Raw genomic sequence first — 18,992 nt, 5'->3', positions numbered from 1 at the left:
CCATTAATAAGAAACAGTTTATACCTTAGTCATACTAGTTAGTCCTATACATTAGGAACACGTTTTATTACTGTGTCCTATTTTCTTGTTCGTGATTCGAAAGAATTAACTCTGAAGAAGCACCAGATATGTCATAAAAGCCTCTTCAATATCTTTAGTATCTTATCATCTCTTCAATGCCTTATCAGCCATGGTTATCCCACTGTTCTCTCAATTTACTTGAACAACAAAATAGTTTGTGTGAGACATTTTACTGTAAAACCAGGAAATGATCCAATGTGCTTTTAATTTACTTCACTGTTAAAATCCAGATGTAACAAATAGATCAGCATTGCCCAAATATTATCAAAACCAAATTTTTTATTCTGATGTTAAGTGAAATAAAAGGTGCTGCTTTAATCTTAGAGGAAAGTTAGGCAATGTATATGGGTTTGTTATTTTTCTTATGGTGCTATTTTTTAAGTGTCTTCGTCTTTCATAAGATGGCTTGTTCCTCTCCGTGCATCCAAATTAGGCAAGCTATTGATATTCCAATATCTTTCAAAATTTACAAAAAATTAAGAATAAAGACAACTTTTTTCTTTAGAAAATAAGTTTTTGTTACTCTGTATATTTAATTTTGAGAATAGTAGGATATGAGTATTTTCATGCATTGTTTAGGTGGCTGATACTGAATCCTGTATTACTATGATATAATTTCTGAAGTAACTAATTATTCCAAGTAATTTCCAAAGTAACTAATCTCCCAGGAAGATTTCAGGATTTATTCACAGATGCAACCCTAAAAAACGGGAGTTTATTCCAGTGAAGCCATACTGACTTATTAAATTTCCTGAACTGCAAACAAGGAATACTAACTGCAGATTACAAGGATTACTTACTTAAAGAACCACAATTTTGTTCATCACTGTTATCATGACAATCATCAACACCATCACACTGATAGTGTCGAGGCACACATCTTCCATTACCACAGGAAAAGGAATAGGAGCCACACTGCAAAGTGGGTGGCTCATTGGATGGATCCTCAACACATGTCAGTTGATTTGGAGCCAGCTTCATGCCGTAAGGACACCCACAAACTCTCTGGAAGTTTGGTACTGGGAAGCAGAAATGGCTGCAGTCTCCATTAGGATTTGTTCCTCTATTACAGTAGTTAGAGCCTTAAAAAGTGATAGAGAAGATCAACATACACACTACTGATGACATCTTTGGAACTGTTAAAAGTACATAATAAGTATAAAAAAAGGTGCTGTAGCAAGTCCTGGTTTTGCATACACTGCAAAACAAGGTCAAGTTCATCGACAGCAATAGTAGCAGTAATATATAAGTGTCGCATTCCATATACTCTTCCTTGGCAGAAATGTTCATGGAAGCCAAAAACATACTATTAAATTTCATAGTATTTTCTGGAATTTTTCAGCAACTGTCTGGAAACAAGTATACTACCACAAATGAGAACCTCTGTCTGGCCAAGGCTGGGAGACCCAATCCAATCTTTGGACACCAAGTAGTCAGTGAATCTTAGGTTTAATCATATGTTTGATGAGAGCATTGGGTGTTTCACTAAATTAACTACAATACCAAATCCTTGGCTTAGATCATAGAATTGCATAGAATTTAAGGAAATAGGAAAGTCAGAAAATAAGAAAAATTAGTGATTTATAAATACTAATTACTTGAAGAATAGTAATTTGATTAATAAACATTTACCCAATTCATCAAAATAAATAGTTTAGTTTAACTAAAACTTCTACCAGAAGAGGAGAAATACAAAGTTGTAGTTGCTGATACAATTACACAAACCACAATGGAATCATAAGTTCATTTTGCTTGATTATTAAGTACAGTAACAGAAAGGGTAGGGGGAAATTGCACCCAGTCACAAAGCAATGAAAGATACAACATGTGATTGCAAGTATCTGTGCTGCCTCCCTTGCATATCAGTTACGATTCAGTGAAGCCATTTATAGAACTGAAACTGGAAATCTGCTGTCCTGACATTTTGTGTCTTATTCCCTATTTCACATCTTTCCTCTGTACAAGAAAAGGGCTCACCTATTTGGGAATGAGCATCATATGCTTTAACATGCATAATGTTACTAATGCCCCTCCTAATGATAGTCATTTCTCCTCCATCAGACTTCCTCACTCGGACTATGCCACCAAGTCTCCAATCAGTGAAATAGGCATAACCTATTTTGAAAAATATTTAACATATTATAGAGCAATATGACATAAAAGATCAAGCATAATAAAAAAAATGTAGAAGACTTTTCATGTAAATTTAACCATTTTTTATAATTGTTTCATGAAAAAGACAAAAGAACCTTCACCACTTATAATGCTGTCAAAGTGCTTCAGTCACAGGCAGACATAACATAGGAAAGCCTTCTCAGATTTTACTGAAATTGACATATAACAAACCCAACCAGCATTTCAAATTCCAAGGCAATTTTAAGTCATTCATAAAGACTACTTTCCAGAAAACTTTAGAGTATTTTTGAAGATATTCTTATAAAAATAAAAATCAAAAGGGGTCATATATTGACATCTTTCTTCACAGACAACATAAATCCAGTAATAAAATCTACATATAATTATTTATTAACATAGAATTATTAAAAATACATATAATTATTAAAATCCTGAAATGCTGACCATCCCTGGAATGGTGATTCACTTTGTTCAGTATGAATAGCCCACCTTGAAAGCTATAATTAGTACAGCATATCTGACTTGTTGCATTACATGACCCACCCAATCTGTCTAAAATTAATTAAAACCAAATATACATAGAAACGAGCAAGAAGTACTGAATACATATTTTTAGTAGAAATTTTCAGGAGTGCTTTTTTGGGAAAACCAGTATTAAAAAATCTCTGTCATTTTGTGTCGTAAACTCACAGATCACCATATGAAAAGAAAAATCGGTGATAATAATAGATAATATTTTTCAATGCCAGACTTACCTCCAAAAATAGTAAGGCCAAATGGGTGAGTCATCTGAGTAATATGTTCAAGAGTCCGTCTGTCCAGCCCATCAAAGGTGCTGTGCTCAATTTTATCAAAAAAAGCATCCACCCAGTACAACCTCAGAGAACTAGAAATAAGGAAAACGTCATAGCTCTTTAAGTGACATTATGTCCATTAGGAAGCACTAGCATTTTCTTAAATAATAAACCTACAAAAAGCTGTTGGGGTGTGTGGGGAGGGATTCTGAGGAAACCTTACATTTTAAGGCTTTTCAACCAACTGAAAGATAAGGTCTTCAATAAGAGTGCCAGTGCAAGCAATCTGACATCATTCCTTTGTTTTTAATCCCTAACAGTTTAAAGGAAGAAACATGTTGGCTTGAAAAAAAACCTTCCCTGTTTCCTGCGTTGCCCTTACCTCCAGTCAATGGCGAGGCCATTAGGCCAGCCTAGCGTTGTATTGACAATTGGCAAGGCATGGGATCCATCGCTCCAGGCCCTCATGATTTTTGCCGGACGGAACCAATCTGTCCAGAATATATACCTGAAAGGACACATGTCAGAAGACACATAAACTAAATAATATAATGTGATTAAACAGAGCAAACATTTGAAACAGCGTTAACATTTTTCTTTGTACCACATCCTTCACGTAACTTCAACAAATACAATTTCATGTTGTCCCTCTTCTCAATTGGCAGTGATACCGACAATTAATATTTATCCTGTATACAATTTCCAGAACCTTTTGAAGTGTTTTGGCCCTTTAGATATAAAATACCCATAACTTGGTTAAAATTGTTAAGGTTCTCATGTAATTACTGACAGAGAAATAGAATCAATCAAAAATGCATCTTCCAGGTAAAACTTACAAGCAAGCATGAGTATTAAAAAGAATTTTCTCCTGATCCATTTGACTTATGCTTACAGGCAAAGAGTTGAAGTTAATGTTAAATAATTTTATGAAGCAGCAAACAAAAAATGTTGGGATATCCAAGGATCCAGGTTCAACATTATTCTTAGGAGATTACTTTCAAAATAGTTTATTTGGTTACTCATGAAAAATCAATATCCAAGAATTAGGAAATTCAGTAGTACAACATTACAAAGCCAAACTATGCTGCGAAAGAAACACTGTTTTGGCATTGGCAAAGAACACAGAGTATGGAACTTGAAAGTAAGCATTTCCATCAAAGAAAACCAGGGCTTTATTTTATGTATGGAGTCACATATTGTAAAGTCTTTATGAAATATCCAATATGGTTCAAATAAAGAAATTCAGAGAGATAAAATGATGGAACCAATGTCAGCAGTCTGGGAATTGAAAGGATATTAAAAAACAATTTAGCAAACTTCATCTTTCAACTGTGAGAAATAGCTTTCTAAGCTGAGTGACACAAAGAAACCAAGTTCTTTTGCCTTTTTATCAATGAACAGAAGTAAAAGAAAAAATACATGGTGCTTTTAAAGATAATTCTTTCGAGTGCTTCTGTCACATGGATTCTCTCTCACCTTGCCCTTTCCTCTGGATGCTGAATCCTAGGCTGGAATAAAACAAACAAAATAAAGACAAGACAACTGAAAAGGGATGGTATTTTGAAAAGAACAGAAATCCAGAATGGGATGTAAGTCTAACCTCATCAGTTATGTTTAAACCATAAGTTTGTACATACAGTTTAAAATAAGAATCTAAACTTACCCAATAACAGGATGAACCACTATTGAGCGAGGATTATTTAAATTCTGAACAATTGCTCTCCTGGATTTATCTGCCAGCCTCATCACACTAATGCTCCTGTATCGAGGATCTGTCCAGTATAGGTTCTTTGAGATCCAGTCAAAGGCCAAATCCTCAACACTTTCCACTCTATTAGCAGTCAAGATCTCTCTTCCTAGAAGTTATAACACACATAATGATTGGGAAGGTTTAGGAACTGGGGAAATAACATGAGTGCAGTATTCTATTGACAAAACTTGTGGTTCCCCTCAGTAAAAGTGCTACCTCTGTGCTACTTCATATAAAGACCAATAACCAAGGGGAAGGAGGGGTGCCCTTTGCTCTAGACAAAGAAGGGGTATGTCCAGGAGCTCAACTGCAAAAGAGGAGAAATAAAGACTAGCCAAAGGTCAGAGAAAAATCTGTCACTAAGTTTACACTGAGAGTTTTACCAATGAAGGTCAGTAAGGCCAGTGCAGAAAGGACGTCTTGCTCAACAGCCAGACTTTACTCTTTGCATAGTAATGGTGAGCTGCAGTCTACCATTAACCTGACCCAAGGCAGCAAACAAGTGCAGAAGATTATATGCTGACATTTGATCATTATAAATTGGAGAGAAACATTCTGTACATTAGCAAAATAGGACATCCAAAAATCTCACAAACTTAATGTTCTTTTTCTGTATTACAGTATCATAGCAAATATTCTGCTCTCCAGATAGGGAAATTAAAATAGAAACACAGTTTTCTACTACTGAAATGAATACATGTCTGCATAAACAGACTGGTGAAGGCAAATAGTAGTTGTGAGAAGTACCACAAATAGTTACTTCCCAAATACATTCAGAAAGTTTGTCAAACAAGAGACTTCAACAAGTTTAATATTAGTTGAACAAATATTTTTGAGAAACGTTTTCCACATTACTGGGGTTACACTGAGATTTATCTGTGTATCTCACAATGTGACTTTTCACGGGTTTTTTTAGAAAAATATACATTACAGTCTCCTTACCATAATTACTCTACAATTCCCAAGCATGATTCTCACCTGAACCATCAGTTTTCTGTTTATAGATCATGTCTCTACTTGTGTCTGAAAAAAAAATTGTGTCATCCTGAGCACAGAAGTCAATTCCAACAAAGTATGAAGGGCTCCCTGTTACAGGGATGATCACATCTTCCTGGGTGGAGAGATTGAATGGGATTCCCCGCACTGCCATCTGGGATGAAAACAGCAGAAACTGCCGCACAGCTGTGAAAGGAAAAATCAGACACAGACTTTACTTATTCACAAGGAGAGACACCTGAGCATTAAGAAAAGATTTTATTTTGACAACACTAATAGCCTGGAAGCGGAAAAAAGAAGAATGAGAAAATAGGGATTTAAATACTCACAGACCTAAAAACTGAAGAAGAAAAACAAAATCCAATCCAGAATATTAGGTGATGTGGTCAAGTATTCCTCTCATTGATACTGTGGTACTATACACTTTTAAAGCAAGCATTATCCCTATGAAAGCAGAAATCATCTTCTGTACTTCCCTCTTTACAATCATCTATAAAAAAATAACTCACAGGCTCTGTGGAGCCACCATAAAACAAGGCTAGCCAGATAAATGCATGGCCAAATAGTAAAATTAGAGACAACATATATGACTTAATTTGTCAGTAGACAGTCATAGTAGACCTGCATCTGTGACAATTCTGCACTCAAATAGGAAGCAGAAAATTGCTCATGGAAACCTACAGCTCCAAAACTGAATCTCGTATTCTTGCCATATGTGTTCAAAGGGAGAAGACTGTTGCAGTGGGGATACTGCAACATGCATATATCAAACCAGGAGTCCCGTGGAAAGGAAATATATATGGACAGACAGATTCTTGGTAGATGTTTCAGAGATGTTTATTTCCCCAGCCGCATGGCCGGAGCTCTGCCCAGGAACTGTTCCAGTCACGGGACCAAGGGTCCTTCTGCCCGCGCAGGGGAACACAAACCAACCCATGGGAACGAGGCTGAGCAGGGGCAGGGAAACCCCGTGCCTGTGCCCTCAGGGCCCCTCTCCCAGGGCTACATGGCAGGGGAGGAGACCCCAGCAGAAGACCAACCTAATCTGCACATTACTGCACAGGAAAGCAGGCTTATGTGTTCAAAATAGCACAAAATCTGCATATTAGCAAGCATTCATGCTTGATTTCAGGATTAAGAGCTTAATCATACAGCTGTCTACATGTATTCCACATCTAACTCTTAAAATCCTCATTAAAGGAGGTGAGTTTAAGTTGTGGCTTGAAATGAACATCAGCAGAAATGACTACAGTTAAAGCTGTCAGAAACAGTTGTGAAAAGACGTGAAGTCCTCAATATATTGAAGCTATTGAAGAGAGGAAGGATGTTCTAGAAGTAGCTCTAGAGCTAATGGAGTAGCATTATTTCAAAGGCATTTTCTCACCAACACAATGTCGTCCATCCACATGTAGGTCAAAGCCCAGAATACACCTACAGCGATAACCTAGGCCATCGTTATCTGTTTTGTGGCTGAGAACGCAGATCTGTTCACATCCCCCATTATTACTTCCACAAGGATTTCTTACTGGAAAATAATACAGATAGAATTAAAACTTCTTCTATTAACCTAATGACATCATTATCTTGATTTTTCAGGATTTTTTTCAACATCCACAATAAATCATGTGGACTATGTGAGAGTTACATCACACAGAAAACATACCCCACCAGTTCTACCCTGAAATGCACTGAAATCACATCAGAGGTAACCATCATTCAAGGAATTCTGCTCTGTACAGAGACACTCAGCACACAGCATTAAGGACATAATTTGGGCTATAGTCTTCTGCACATAAACCTACTTCAGAATTGTATCTTGCAGGATTCATTGAATACTGGTAGCATTTTCATTGCATTCATTGCAGTGTTGAGGGAAAAATTTCCAAACACTAATACTGCTCAAACCCACAGGTTTGACTCCACCAAGTATCAGTCTATTTATAAAGCTCCCCCTACTCTTAAATGTTGCATTTGACCTTTCATTAGCTACAAGAGTTGGATGAAACAACTGTGTGATAAAAATCAGCCCAGTTTTACAATATAAATTTATATATCATAATTATAGTTCCTTACAGCAAAGTAAAAGTCTCATAATTTTTACCAGTTTTTGGTAACATAGTTCCTAAACCTCCCTTCATAATCTTACTTATGGTCTTACCAAATGGCTGCCTGGCAGCATGGTAAACTGTCACTCCATAAGGTCTCAGTGAAGACTGGTAGATCACTTGAGGGTTAGACTCTGAAAATTTGTTAGCTTTCACGACTGCCATTTTGGTCCAATCAGTGAAATAAACATTGTGTTCAAACAAAGTGATTCCATACGGATGAGGAATCAGTGAGCCTCCATGAGCTACTGTTCTCCTGTTACAAAGATGATTTAAAATTATTTACGAAATATTACCAAGAAAATAACATTATTAACAGAAGAAGGGATACAGTATTTTTAATTCATTCACTAGCTTTGCTTCAACAGAGAAGCTACTAAAGTACAAATGAAAACGACCAAATGAACTGAAGAGATAAAGCTAAACATACACAGTTCATCAACCTAAAGGATACAGCAGTAAAAATAGACCAAAAGGGTTAGAAAATTCCAAGAAACACAATGAGCGAGGATGAGAGGAGAAAAGATACCAACATTAATGTTATAATTTAATAAATGAAAAAATACCTTGAACAATAAACATGTCAAATGAGCAGAAGACTGTTTTTCAAGTCAATACATAGAAGGTATACTAAAGGGGACTTTTTTTTCTTGTGTTTGAGTAAGTGATACTAATCACAGAAGCAGAGATAAGCAGGCTTCTAAACAACACTATGCTGTAAGACACAGTCCCATAAAAACTCAAGGACTCCCTTCTTGCATGCTGTCATTTAGTCTCCCCAGCATCATAATAGGGTGAGTGTTGACTTAATTTTTGACAGCAAATACCTAAAATGTAAGAAAAGCATTTAATACCTATCACACAAATTAGTGTTTTGAAGTGGAATATTTCCTATAAATTCATTCACCAAAAAAAATGCAGAGATTATGATGGAAGATAATGAATATCATTGAAATATAATAAAAAGCAAATGCTTTAAAAATATGTACTGTACTGGTGGACTATAAAATGTACATTATATAATAAGGGCAAGAGGTATTCAAGGTCAAAAAATAGCAAAGAATGATGAATTAAAGACTGTCTAGAAGTAGCATGACACAATAGAGACAAAAGTGCATCACATTCATTATGTTGTAATTTTCATCCTTTGTGTACCTCGTCTTGTTAGACAATCCTTTTTTGAACTAGATACAAAGTAATCAGTGTATCTGTAGCCTCCAAGGAATAATGTTTTGCCTACCTTTGAAGTCCATCATAAGTTACAGTCTCAATGTAATCAAACCGGCTGTCAACCCAGTAAAGTCTCTTTGACACAATATCCAGAGTTATTCCAGCAGGCCAGCCTAATTTTGTTTTTATCAAATCCTGACGATTTGTGCCATCCATGAAGGCCCTTTCCACTTTAGGATCACCAGACAGACTGTCCCAGTCTGAGAAAAACAAATAACTATAAAGAGATAAAAAAGCAAAAAGGTCACATTTCCTTGAGATTTTATAAGAAACCCAGTGTTTTACATGGAATTTAAAACCAGCACTCTTTCAGAACAGAGTTTGTTTCTCAGCTGGCATACTATGAAAACATACTTTACACTTTTTACACAAGAAGTAATTTGCATTTTCTTTTATAGAATAAATCCATAAAGAAGCATGCTTTCACCCAAAAGACCTCATTAATACTGATATTCCTTATTAAATCACAGACTTAAGTTTACTGCCAGAAATAAGCCAGTGACAAATAGTCGTATCATGAAAGCAGCAGCCATGAATACAAATTGCATGAAATTCCTCTTCCTGTTCTCTGAAGATCCATGTTTTCATGGCTCACATATACTTCTGAAGCATACGGGTTAGAAGACACTAACTTTCTTAGCTTCATTCCATCTCTTTATTTCAGATAGTAGGACATCTGTGGATGGTACCACAATTGGAATCTTTAAGGATAATGCTCCTCTGCAGGGCAATTCCACAGGTCCCATTTTCAGTGCTGCTCATGCACACACAACTCCAGCCATGAAACAGATCCCACACGTTAGCAATAAAGGCATTGTAGAGCTCTCTCATAATTTAAGGTGCAGAATAGGTTAGGATAGAATGCAAATGTTTAAAATATTTTATATCTGGTTCTAAAATGATCACTCTTGCTGTTTCTTACTTGTCTTCCTTTTACATGGGGATAAAGGAATTTCTGACATCTTTTACCATTATCTGGTAAGTATCACTTACCCAACAGTTGGATCAAGTGCTATTCCTCTAGGATTTCCAAGATTTTCAGCAATAAGAGTCACACGGTTTGTTCCATCCAAGTTAACCATATCTATTCTGTTCACACTGGTTTCAACCACATATAGCTTATTGTTAACCCAATCCACTGCTAGATTTTCAGGTGTGTCAACAGAAACATTCAAAACTTCTTGGAAATCAGAGCCATCAATATTAATAGAAAAAACCTGAAAACAATACATACATTGTCAGTGCCCACATGATGTTTTGGTAATCACAAGACACATGGTATTTGTCTTTTATCATCACATCGAGCACAAATCCACAATTGGCCACCAGATACAACCAAGTTACCCTCTATGTTATTCCTTAGGTTAGGAATTTTTGCAAAAATCTGGAAAGCAATGCAAGAATTGCAGGAAGCTTGCCTTCAACTAGCATTTCTGCAAAATGGACAAGAAAACCAAGTGAAATAGCCTTGTCCTTTAGCAAACATGACTAATTGCTGGTTAAAAAAAAAAAATGAGGAAAGTGCATTTGCTTTCCAGGAATCTAGAAAAACCCAGTATTTCCATTGATTGAAAACAAATGAAAATGCTTTGGTAAAGCTCTCAACAGTGGCCAGAAACAAGAGGGGGAGCTCTTACTACAGCAACCACTAAGGGGAAATGGCAAAATGAAGAAAGAAAGGGAAAGCTCTCCATCTTCACAGAAAGGAGGTCTCCTTGTGGTCTCCTTTATCTAAGGCTAATTTTAACAGCATCCTGCCCAGAGGAATGGTGGTGTTATTTTACAAGGAAGCTCAGAGCTACATGAAGCAAACAGTCCAAACACGGTAATTTTACATATACAGTAATTGTGTGATTATAATACTGGGTAATATGAAAATGTAGAAATTTTATTTTTTTTTTTTTTTTTTTTAACAACAGCATGAGATTTGGAATGCATTTAAATGAAAATACAGACTACCAAGCAAATATGCACAAGAAAAATAAGAGCTGAAAGAGTTGTATCATTTCAAAGATACTTCAGTTCCAGGTAACGATAATCAAGATAACCACGTAACTGTCTACTCTGTTCTTTGGCAACCCTGTTGATAAAAGAGCTTATGGGCATTAGGTTATCACGCAGTACACTAAATGAGATAAAGATGATGCAAAACACAACCCACAATTTTCTGGTTTACTTTACATCTTAAGCCTAGGAAAAAAAAAGACAAAAAAAAATGCCTAGTAATATCATTATTTTAAGACATCAGGTGGAAATATTCCTCATTTAAGGAAATTCTAAAAGCAATTGTCTTCATCTGGATATTCTAGCTAGGATTTCATTAGATTAATTAATCTTAATTAATTAATTAGGATTAAACTATATTGGGGCAGATAAAAAGGTAGTCCTGACCACCTGGGGTGTGCAGAGAAAAACCCCATATTATCTTTTATTTATACCTATTATAAAGACGGAATAAATCTCCTGTCTCATAAAAGTGCAGATTTGACTGTGACTAAATGCAGCCATTGACAATGGAAAGCAATGGGAACCTACTACAGCCTTAATAAAAATGCCAGAATTGTGAACAAGTCAAAAATTGTGCATACAAATCTTGTCCTACTTGACAGCCATGCAGTGAATGTTCTTTCCCACAGAACCAGCATGGAATTGTAGTGAGAACTATATTTTTTATTACATGTCTTATGTGTAGATTCAGAATAATGACAATGAGACCAAATTGATCCTTTTAGTGGTGTCAGCAAGAGCCGGGTCACAGATTCTCCTTCACACTGCATGACAATCAATGTGAGGACGAATATTGTGGAGTTTCAGCATTTGACCTAAGACTTTTTTGGTTTCCATAAGTTATGCACAGAGAAAAAGAACAAGGGTGCCATCCGACTTCCACGAGAGTCTCCAGACTCTTTTTTTAAATTACTCTGCTCTACTGTATCTTGAAGCTAAAATAATCTCTCTTCAAAAAAAAAAAAAAAAAAAAAAAAAAAAGAAAGAAAAAGGTAACACAATATTGGCTCATTACACAAAATACTGTCAATATTTGTTATTCAAGCTCAATTACAGTGCCATTTGAAGTATATGAAGAAATCTGATTTTTATCATCTTGGAAGGCACACAGCTTTTACATTTTAAATTATCATGTTTCAAAAATTACCAAGAAAAATTTGCTTCGTTTTGAAAGAATGTCTACTATTTCTCTTAATTAGTTTTTTGGACTGAGTCTCATGTAAAATTAAAAGTTGCTCAAGACATTCCCATATAATAGCATTCTTTGTTTAATATGTCACATGTAATAGTATAGTTGAAAAAATGCAGTCATTAACATAAAACATTTCAAGGAGCTTTTTTGTTAGAAAACAAAAACACAGCCAGCTTTGGCTCTCAAAAATGAGGGCCTATCAACACATTCTGCCTCTTGCAGTTCTCTACTTCCAGATACACAGAAATATATTCTTCTTGAAATTTCTACCAACCTTATCTTGCACCGTATCGGTCCAAAAGATTCTGTGCAGGTAAAAGTGAAAGTCCACTCCAACTGCAATCCCACGATTCTGTGACTGCACCAAAGTACGAAAATTTCTTCCATAAAGATCTCCAATCAGTAAATCACGGCCATTGGAAAAAATAATCGATGCAACACCAGCTGAAAGCAGGGGTGACAAAGATACGATTACTCTGCAGGCAAGATATTTTGCAAAGGGGCATTGCAATACATACATACTGGTTCATACACACTGGACAGAAGGTTTTAAATAGATGCTCAGACTACTATCTGTATAAATGTTTCTATGTCAGTACTAACTTTCTGTGATTTGCCTTTGGTTTGTACACTCAGAGCAAATCAGGCAGGAACAGCTATTTAAAGCCCTACCAGATAAAACTTTTATAAAACCCCTGTGCATCTAAACACCAAAAGACTATTTCTATTAAAGCTAAAGTGACTTATAGCAGGTACTAAACTCTCCCATTTATAAGAGAGAAATACTTAGAAAATTGTGAGATGAAGACTGGTCCACAGATGTGGCTGAAGAAAGAAGGAAGGGGAGGGAACTGAGCAGTTCTTGCTTTTCTAAGAAAGAAGACTGCTAATCAGCTATGCAAGCAGGAACTCCCATTCCCACTGATTTTCTGCAGGCAGGGACACCTGCCTTACACAAAAGCCTGTTATGACATTACATCTCCACAAAGAAGAGTTTCCCAGGGCCTGCTTTCAGAACAGACCAGGAGGTCAGGAGCAGCAGCCTACAGCTGATGAGGAACTATACTCTTGAGAGGCAAGTACTCTTGCAGAGTTCAGACTCTGGGTCACTTGAAGCCAAGAGCATGGCTTCTCTCACAGGCAAGTGTTCGATCTCACCATTCAGCAACACCATCTTCTGGCACAGTTCTAGAAAAAAGAGGTTTCGTGATTTCTTGATCGCACTACGTTCCATAGAGAGCATGACAGAAAACTGCCTCCCACAGAAACAAGAATTCTTTTTGTTTGGGAGTGCTCTGGCAATAACCTCCAAACTCTGCAGAAGTCAGGAGTGATGAAAAAGCAATGGAGCCTAGAAGACACTTGTTGATTAGAGGAGAAGCAGCCCTGATGAGGCAATCAACGCCAACCTACACGTCAGATGCAGAGTTCTGATATTTGCCCATATTCTGGAAGCTGTCCTGATCATAAGTCCTTAGGGGCAGAGTTAAAATCAAAGAGAGCTGTATGGCACAGACATAGAAACTACCCCATTTTACCTAGCTCTGTCTGTTTGCTCAGCAAGACACTTGAAGTGCACTAACCTGAAGTGTTGGCCCGACAATGCCGGTGATGCTCCAGGAAATAACCTTCTACACAGTGGCACTGGTGATGTCCCACACGATCCTCACACAGCTGGTCACAGACACCCCACATCTGACAGTCATCAAAATCTGTCAAGTGAATAAGGCATATTTATAAAAAATTTTGTGTATAAAACTGATGTCATAATTAAGAAGCTGCAAGTTTGTCCTCTCTGCTTGCTTTATATCTACTTGCAAAACTACAGCATGAAGAGAGAGGGTTTGCATGTTTTTTCCACAATGTTTCAGTTTTGTATTTCTGGATAACAAAAAACCTGTGTTACCTGCCCAAGGACCTACCTGCACTTCTGCCTCCCCATCCCCCCCAAAAAACCTAGCTAACCAATCAAAAAAAATCTAAACCACACCTTTCAGGAGAAAAGGAAAAATTGTTTGAAGGGATGTCATTGTCTACTTTCCACAATGCGGAATATGTCTACGCAGTATTTTTCCTGCAACACATTTATACACTTGGCACACACCAAGACTTGGCTGGATTTAAGCCCACTTTGAAGGTGAGCACCATCTTTATATCAGTGCAGAGCTCAAGTCTTTAAGTCCTACTCGAAGGCAGTGCTTATTAGCTCAGGTTTAGTACCATGCTAACAGGTATCTGATTTACAATTAAAAGCTGTCTGTGTACCAGAACCAGCAAGCAAAAGTTCCTTTTGGCATGCAAAATACCATATACACAGAGTACTAAGATCTGGAACTATACAGTACTGACTGTCAGCCACTCCTTCATCATAAGTTTTGCTCCGATGACAAATATATGCCTAGATTTCAGCAAACCAGAATACATTGACTCAGATTTACAAGCCAGAGTCAGATAACTAGGTTTACAGGGCAGTTAAAAAACAACAGAAGGCTCACTGAGACTGCACCGGGTTTGGGAACGTATCCTTCATGTATTTCCCACAAAAGCGTGCAAAAATGGAGGAAATTTTGTGCCTTATTTCTCTGTCTCTACAAAGAGCAACCATTCTGCCATTGCAGCTTATACAGCCTTAGGCCATTCAGTAGTCTCAAAAATACAAAAATCTCATTAAAGACTGAGCATCTGAAATACTTTTAAATAAAAAAACCACCATAGCTGGGGTTGAAAACTCATAACAGATATTTATCCTGTTTACTTTATTAGGCAGTGCTAACTTTCATGACACTGAAGTTACTCTATTTCCAGCTACTGAGATAAAACATTTGAGCTACCAAGTTACAGCAGCTTTACGATTACCTTTACATTCTTGTAAATATTCTTCTTTTTCATGTAAATTATGTATATACTGGAATCCCACAGAAGACACAGCCTTTCCATAGTGCAAATACAAAGCACCCTTTTTATTTTCAAGTCTAATATTCTGCTGTCTTCATATACAGCCACTTTCCAAAAGTACCAAACAATTTAACACCCTTAACTGTTTTTCCAGGCATACAACACACATCGCTGAGGCAGAAACAAATTCTCTCTATGTAAACACTTAAAGACCAGAAAAAATTTTGATAATAAACCAGCAATTCAATAGTACATATTTTTAAACCTAATTGTGCCGTCACTATGTCTTTAGGTGTAAGTGAAAAAGGTCTTTATGATATCTCTCCAGTTTGTTTCTGTGTCACCATGCTGCCATTGTGCTACTAAAAATTTTCATACATTTGCTGACTCCTGAGATTTTCTGTTTTCTAGTACGTCCACCCAATTCAAATTTACTTGCCTTCCTGGAATCCAAACTTTCCCAATGAGTTGTGAGAAGGTACTAGATATCTGTAATCACTGGACTTTACTCACCAATACAAGTACGACTGTCATTGCTACTTATTGTATATCCTGCAGGGCAATAGCACATCCCTCCTAATGGAGAGGAATGACAGCGATACTGGCAACTCAGCGCAGCGCAGCGTGACACATCTGAAAGGGAAATAAAATATTTCAGAAACACACCTATTACCAGTAGAACAGCTTTCTGCCTTAGTAAGAGTTACAAAATGAAAACATTTCGATGATGAGCCTTCGATTTCAAGTACAGACTCTTAAAACTAACCGACAGAGAAAATTATGTGCAAAGTTCCACAAAATCACACATATTTACATACATGCAAGCAAGGGCATGGAACACAGAAGATAAGGTACTGTTTTTAATAGGTTTTTAGAACAGAGTTAAAGGATAAGCATCAATCTTATATGAACCACCAATGGTAAGTGCTGTGTATAAAGGTGAACAGAGGAAGCCATCTGCAATGCACCAGAACTCACAAGATCTACTTGTGAGCAACATATCCTTGAGCTCCATCTATTGGCATGTAGCCTCATCATTTACTCTTCTATGCATAAAACCTCTACTACGTTATATTAAGAAGAAAATATATATTACTCCAATATATTAGAATATACTGTTTGCATTGTGTTCATGGAAAAACACTTCTTTATCCTTTCCTCCTCTCTCTCTTTCTCTCTTTTTTCTCTCTCTTTTTCCTTCACTACTTCTCCTTTTCCTTGTACTACTATTTAATAATTCAGTGATAGGCAAATAAGTTATGATTATAATACACTTGACAAAGTAGGAAGTGGAAGTCAGCATTTTCCTTTTCCTCAATTTCTTCTGTTAAATGCCTTGCTTTGCAGTTCATTTCTTCTGTAACTACCAAACCACTCAGCAAAACAAGACATGCTTTTTACAATAAGGTTTCATTTCCTCTTATTTTTTCTGCCCTCTTATCCCAAAACGGCATGATTTTGTTCATAGGAATTTTTATCTTCCTAGAAATTAAAATACATCAGTCCTCATCCTCAGAAGGATTCAATATTTGTAGGATTAGAGTGAAATTAACAGGAACTATACATGCTCATTTGCATCCAACAGGAAAAAACAGTGTACCACTAACGGTGTAAACATACATCTCAGGTAAAAGATATTTTTTGAAATTCTAGTCTTTAAAGTGAATTAGTCAAAGCTTAGGATATACTGATGCAATGCTGTGTTCTGATCAGTACAAAACATTACTTCTTACACAAAGGGACAAATAGACATTTAAATACAGAAGGGATATAGCACACCTTTCCCTGACTTTGTGAACATATTATAGGGTACGGAGAGCAAGTTAAAATCCTTATTTGAAAATTTCATGTAAAAATTTTACAAAAGAAATGGTCTTTTGCAGCATATATGTCTCTTTCAGATCATCCAGTCAAAACAGTGCCAATGAAAATAGTGAGCTTCCGAAATTTCAGTATTGTTTAGGAGACAAAAGGTGAATGTAAAAAGATATCAGTACTGATATTTCTGCTATTCTGTGTTTGTTTTTTATTCTAATACATACTGCACTGTCTGCCTGCAGTGATGTTAGTTTCATCTTCTCCTTCAGGGCAGTCTACAGCTTCATCACACACTTTCCCAATTGGAATGCAGTGCCCTGATCCAGGGCAAGCCCACTCTCCTGGGTAGCATTCATGGCGACCACTTTCTAGGGAAATGAAAAACAAGAATAATAAAGAGTCTGTTTCAAATATTACTTAAAATTTCTTCTCTAACAGCTTCCCACAGCATCTCTATCCTTCGATATTCAGGTTTTTTTCTTGCACACAGTTGGAAAAGACTATGAAGAAACATTATATATAGTATATATATATATACTATATATATATGTATATATACTATATGCTTTCTTTTACGTTCAAACTACAATGCCAGCGATACTTGAGTAGACAACACGTGAATCCCTTTAGCTTTCTGTTTTGTTAGAAATGGTAACACCATTTAGCTTTAAACTAACTGGTGCACCAGAAATGGAACTATAGTTTTGTGGTTTCAAAACACATAAATGCTGTCTGGATAAAGAGAATAATGTTCATCATAGAAAAGGACAATGAAAAAGAACTCTTATTCACACTTTCATTCATTAAAATTTTCTCAAATGACAAATCTTGGCAGGATCTGAGTTAATTTCATTTTGAATCAATGGGTTTTGGTTATTAGAAGCCTTGTGTCTCTTAACAGATGACCTGAAAAATCTCCACAGGCAGAAGAACCCAAAAAAAAAATAAAAGAGAACATATAAAAGAAAAAAAAAAGATATTGCTATATGCTAAACTTAGTTTGCATCATACTCAGTATCACAATAATTCTCACATACACAACAGGAAAATATTGCCAAAGTGAAAAAGATAAATAAATTGAAGCTGGAATTCTAAGGTTTTAAAAGAAATGAAATGTATTCAGAGTATCTTTACTGGTCTAAATTTCATAGATGTAGCTTAGTGTCATCTTCCTCTGAAAATACTATTGGAAGTTAGCAGTAGTATTTACCACATCCTCTTTCATCTTCATTGTCTTCACAATCATCGTCTCCATCGCAAATCCAGCTCTGATGAATGCAACGGCCACTCGGGCAAGTGAAGAAGTTGCCTCTGCAAGTTGCATAAGCTATGGAAAGAAACATGAGAACATCTAATTGCTCTGAGCAGCTAAAAGGTTAAAAATAGCAATATTGTCTCAGAACTGACAATTTATTACATCTCCTAAAAAACTGAGGCAGTTCCATGTCTTGTATATATTGCAAACACTGCTGGTTTCTTCTCATTTAGATATGAATTACCTTTGGTTCATGCTGAAATTAAGACGATGACAAAAACATAAGTGTATCTATATGTATTAAGAACCAAACTGTCACTCAATCCAGCAAATTCAAATAGTAACCATGTACCCAGGAACTTAGCAGCAAAGAAAAAGTCTATCAAAGTAGCATAGCAATTTTCATCTTTCTATACAAAGGAGTACTTGTAGAACAGTGATTAGCTTTTGATGTCTGTATAGCTAAACAATCTGCTTCCTTCTATCTGCTTAAGCTAAGTCTTAGTAAAACAGTTAAAGAAAGTGGGGGAAAAAAGAGAAACACCATACTGCAAGAGTTTTCATCACTCCTATCTCCACAGTCATCATCATGGTCACAGATAAAGGCTCGTGGGATGCACTCTCCATTAGCACACTGAAACTGCGTACTGGTACATCCACGTGCTGAAAGAGATTGCAGCACAGAAACACATACAGAAAATCTGTCAGAAAACTACAGTGTTTTACTCCAAAA

At 36.3% G+C, this 18,992-nt stretch overlaps 1 protein-coding gene across 1 annotated transcript in view; it reads right to left on the bottom strand.

Annotated features, from left to right (window-relative positions):
- Positions 1-18,992, bottom strand: part of LRP2 (LDL receptor related protein 2) — a gene marked incomplete at both ends in the record, with an annotated part of 116,877 nt that overhangs the window by 69,334 nt on the left and 28,551 nt on the right. Inside the window, 16 exons of the mRNA XM_082285402.1 lie at positions 882-1,163; positions 2,059-2,196; positions 2,973-3,103; positions 3,394-3,519; positions 4,675-4,867; positions 5,740-5,943; positions 7,142-7,282; positions 7,916-8,118; positions 9,103-9,309; positions 10,086-10,309; positions 12,566-12,735; positions 13,875-14,003; positions 15,700-15,819; positions 17,229-17,372; positions 18,215-18,331; positions 18,809-18,922. Coding sequence (XP_082141528.1) covers positions 882-1,163; positions 2,059-2,196; positions 2,973-3,103; positions 3,394-3,519; positions 4,675-4,867; positions 5,740-5,943; positions 7,142-7,282; positions 7,916-8,118; positions 9,103-9,309; positions 10,086-10,309; positions 12,566-12,735; positions 13,875-14,003; positions 15,700-15,819; positions 17,229-17,372; positions 18,215-18,331; positions 18,809-18,922 — 2,643 coding nt within the window. The remainder of the gene's footprint in view (positions 1-881; positions 1,164-2,058; positions 2,197-2,972; positions 3,104-3,393; positions 3,520-4,674; positions 4,868-5,739; positions 5,944-7,141; positions 7,283-7,915; positions 8,119-9,102; positions 9,310-10,085; positions 10,310-12,565; positions 12,736-13,874; positions 14,004-15,699; positions 15,820-17,228; positions 17,373-18,214; positions 18,332-18,808; positions 18,923-18,992) is intronic.

The sequence above is a fragment of the Coloeus monedula genome (genome assembly GCF_965178545.1).
Source record: "Coloeus monedula genome assembly, chromosome: 7".
Taxonomy (NCBI): Eukaryota; Metazoa; Chordata; class Aves; order Passeriformes; family Corvidae; genus Coloeus; species Coloeus monedula.
The sequence above is the reverse complement of the archived record's forward strand: the minus strand, read 5'-3'. Positions and strand labels throughout refer to the sequence as shown.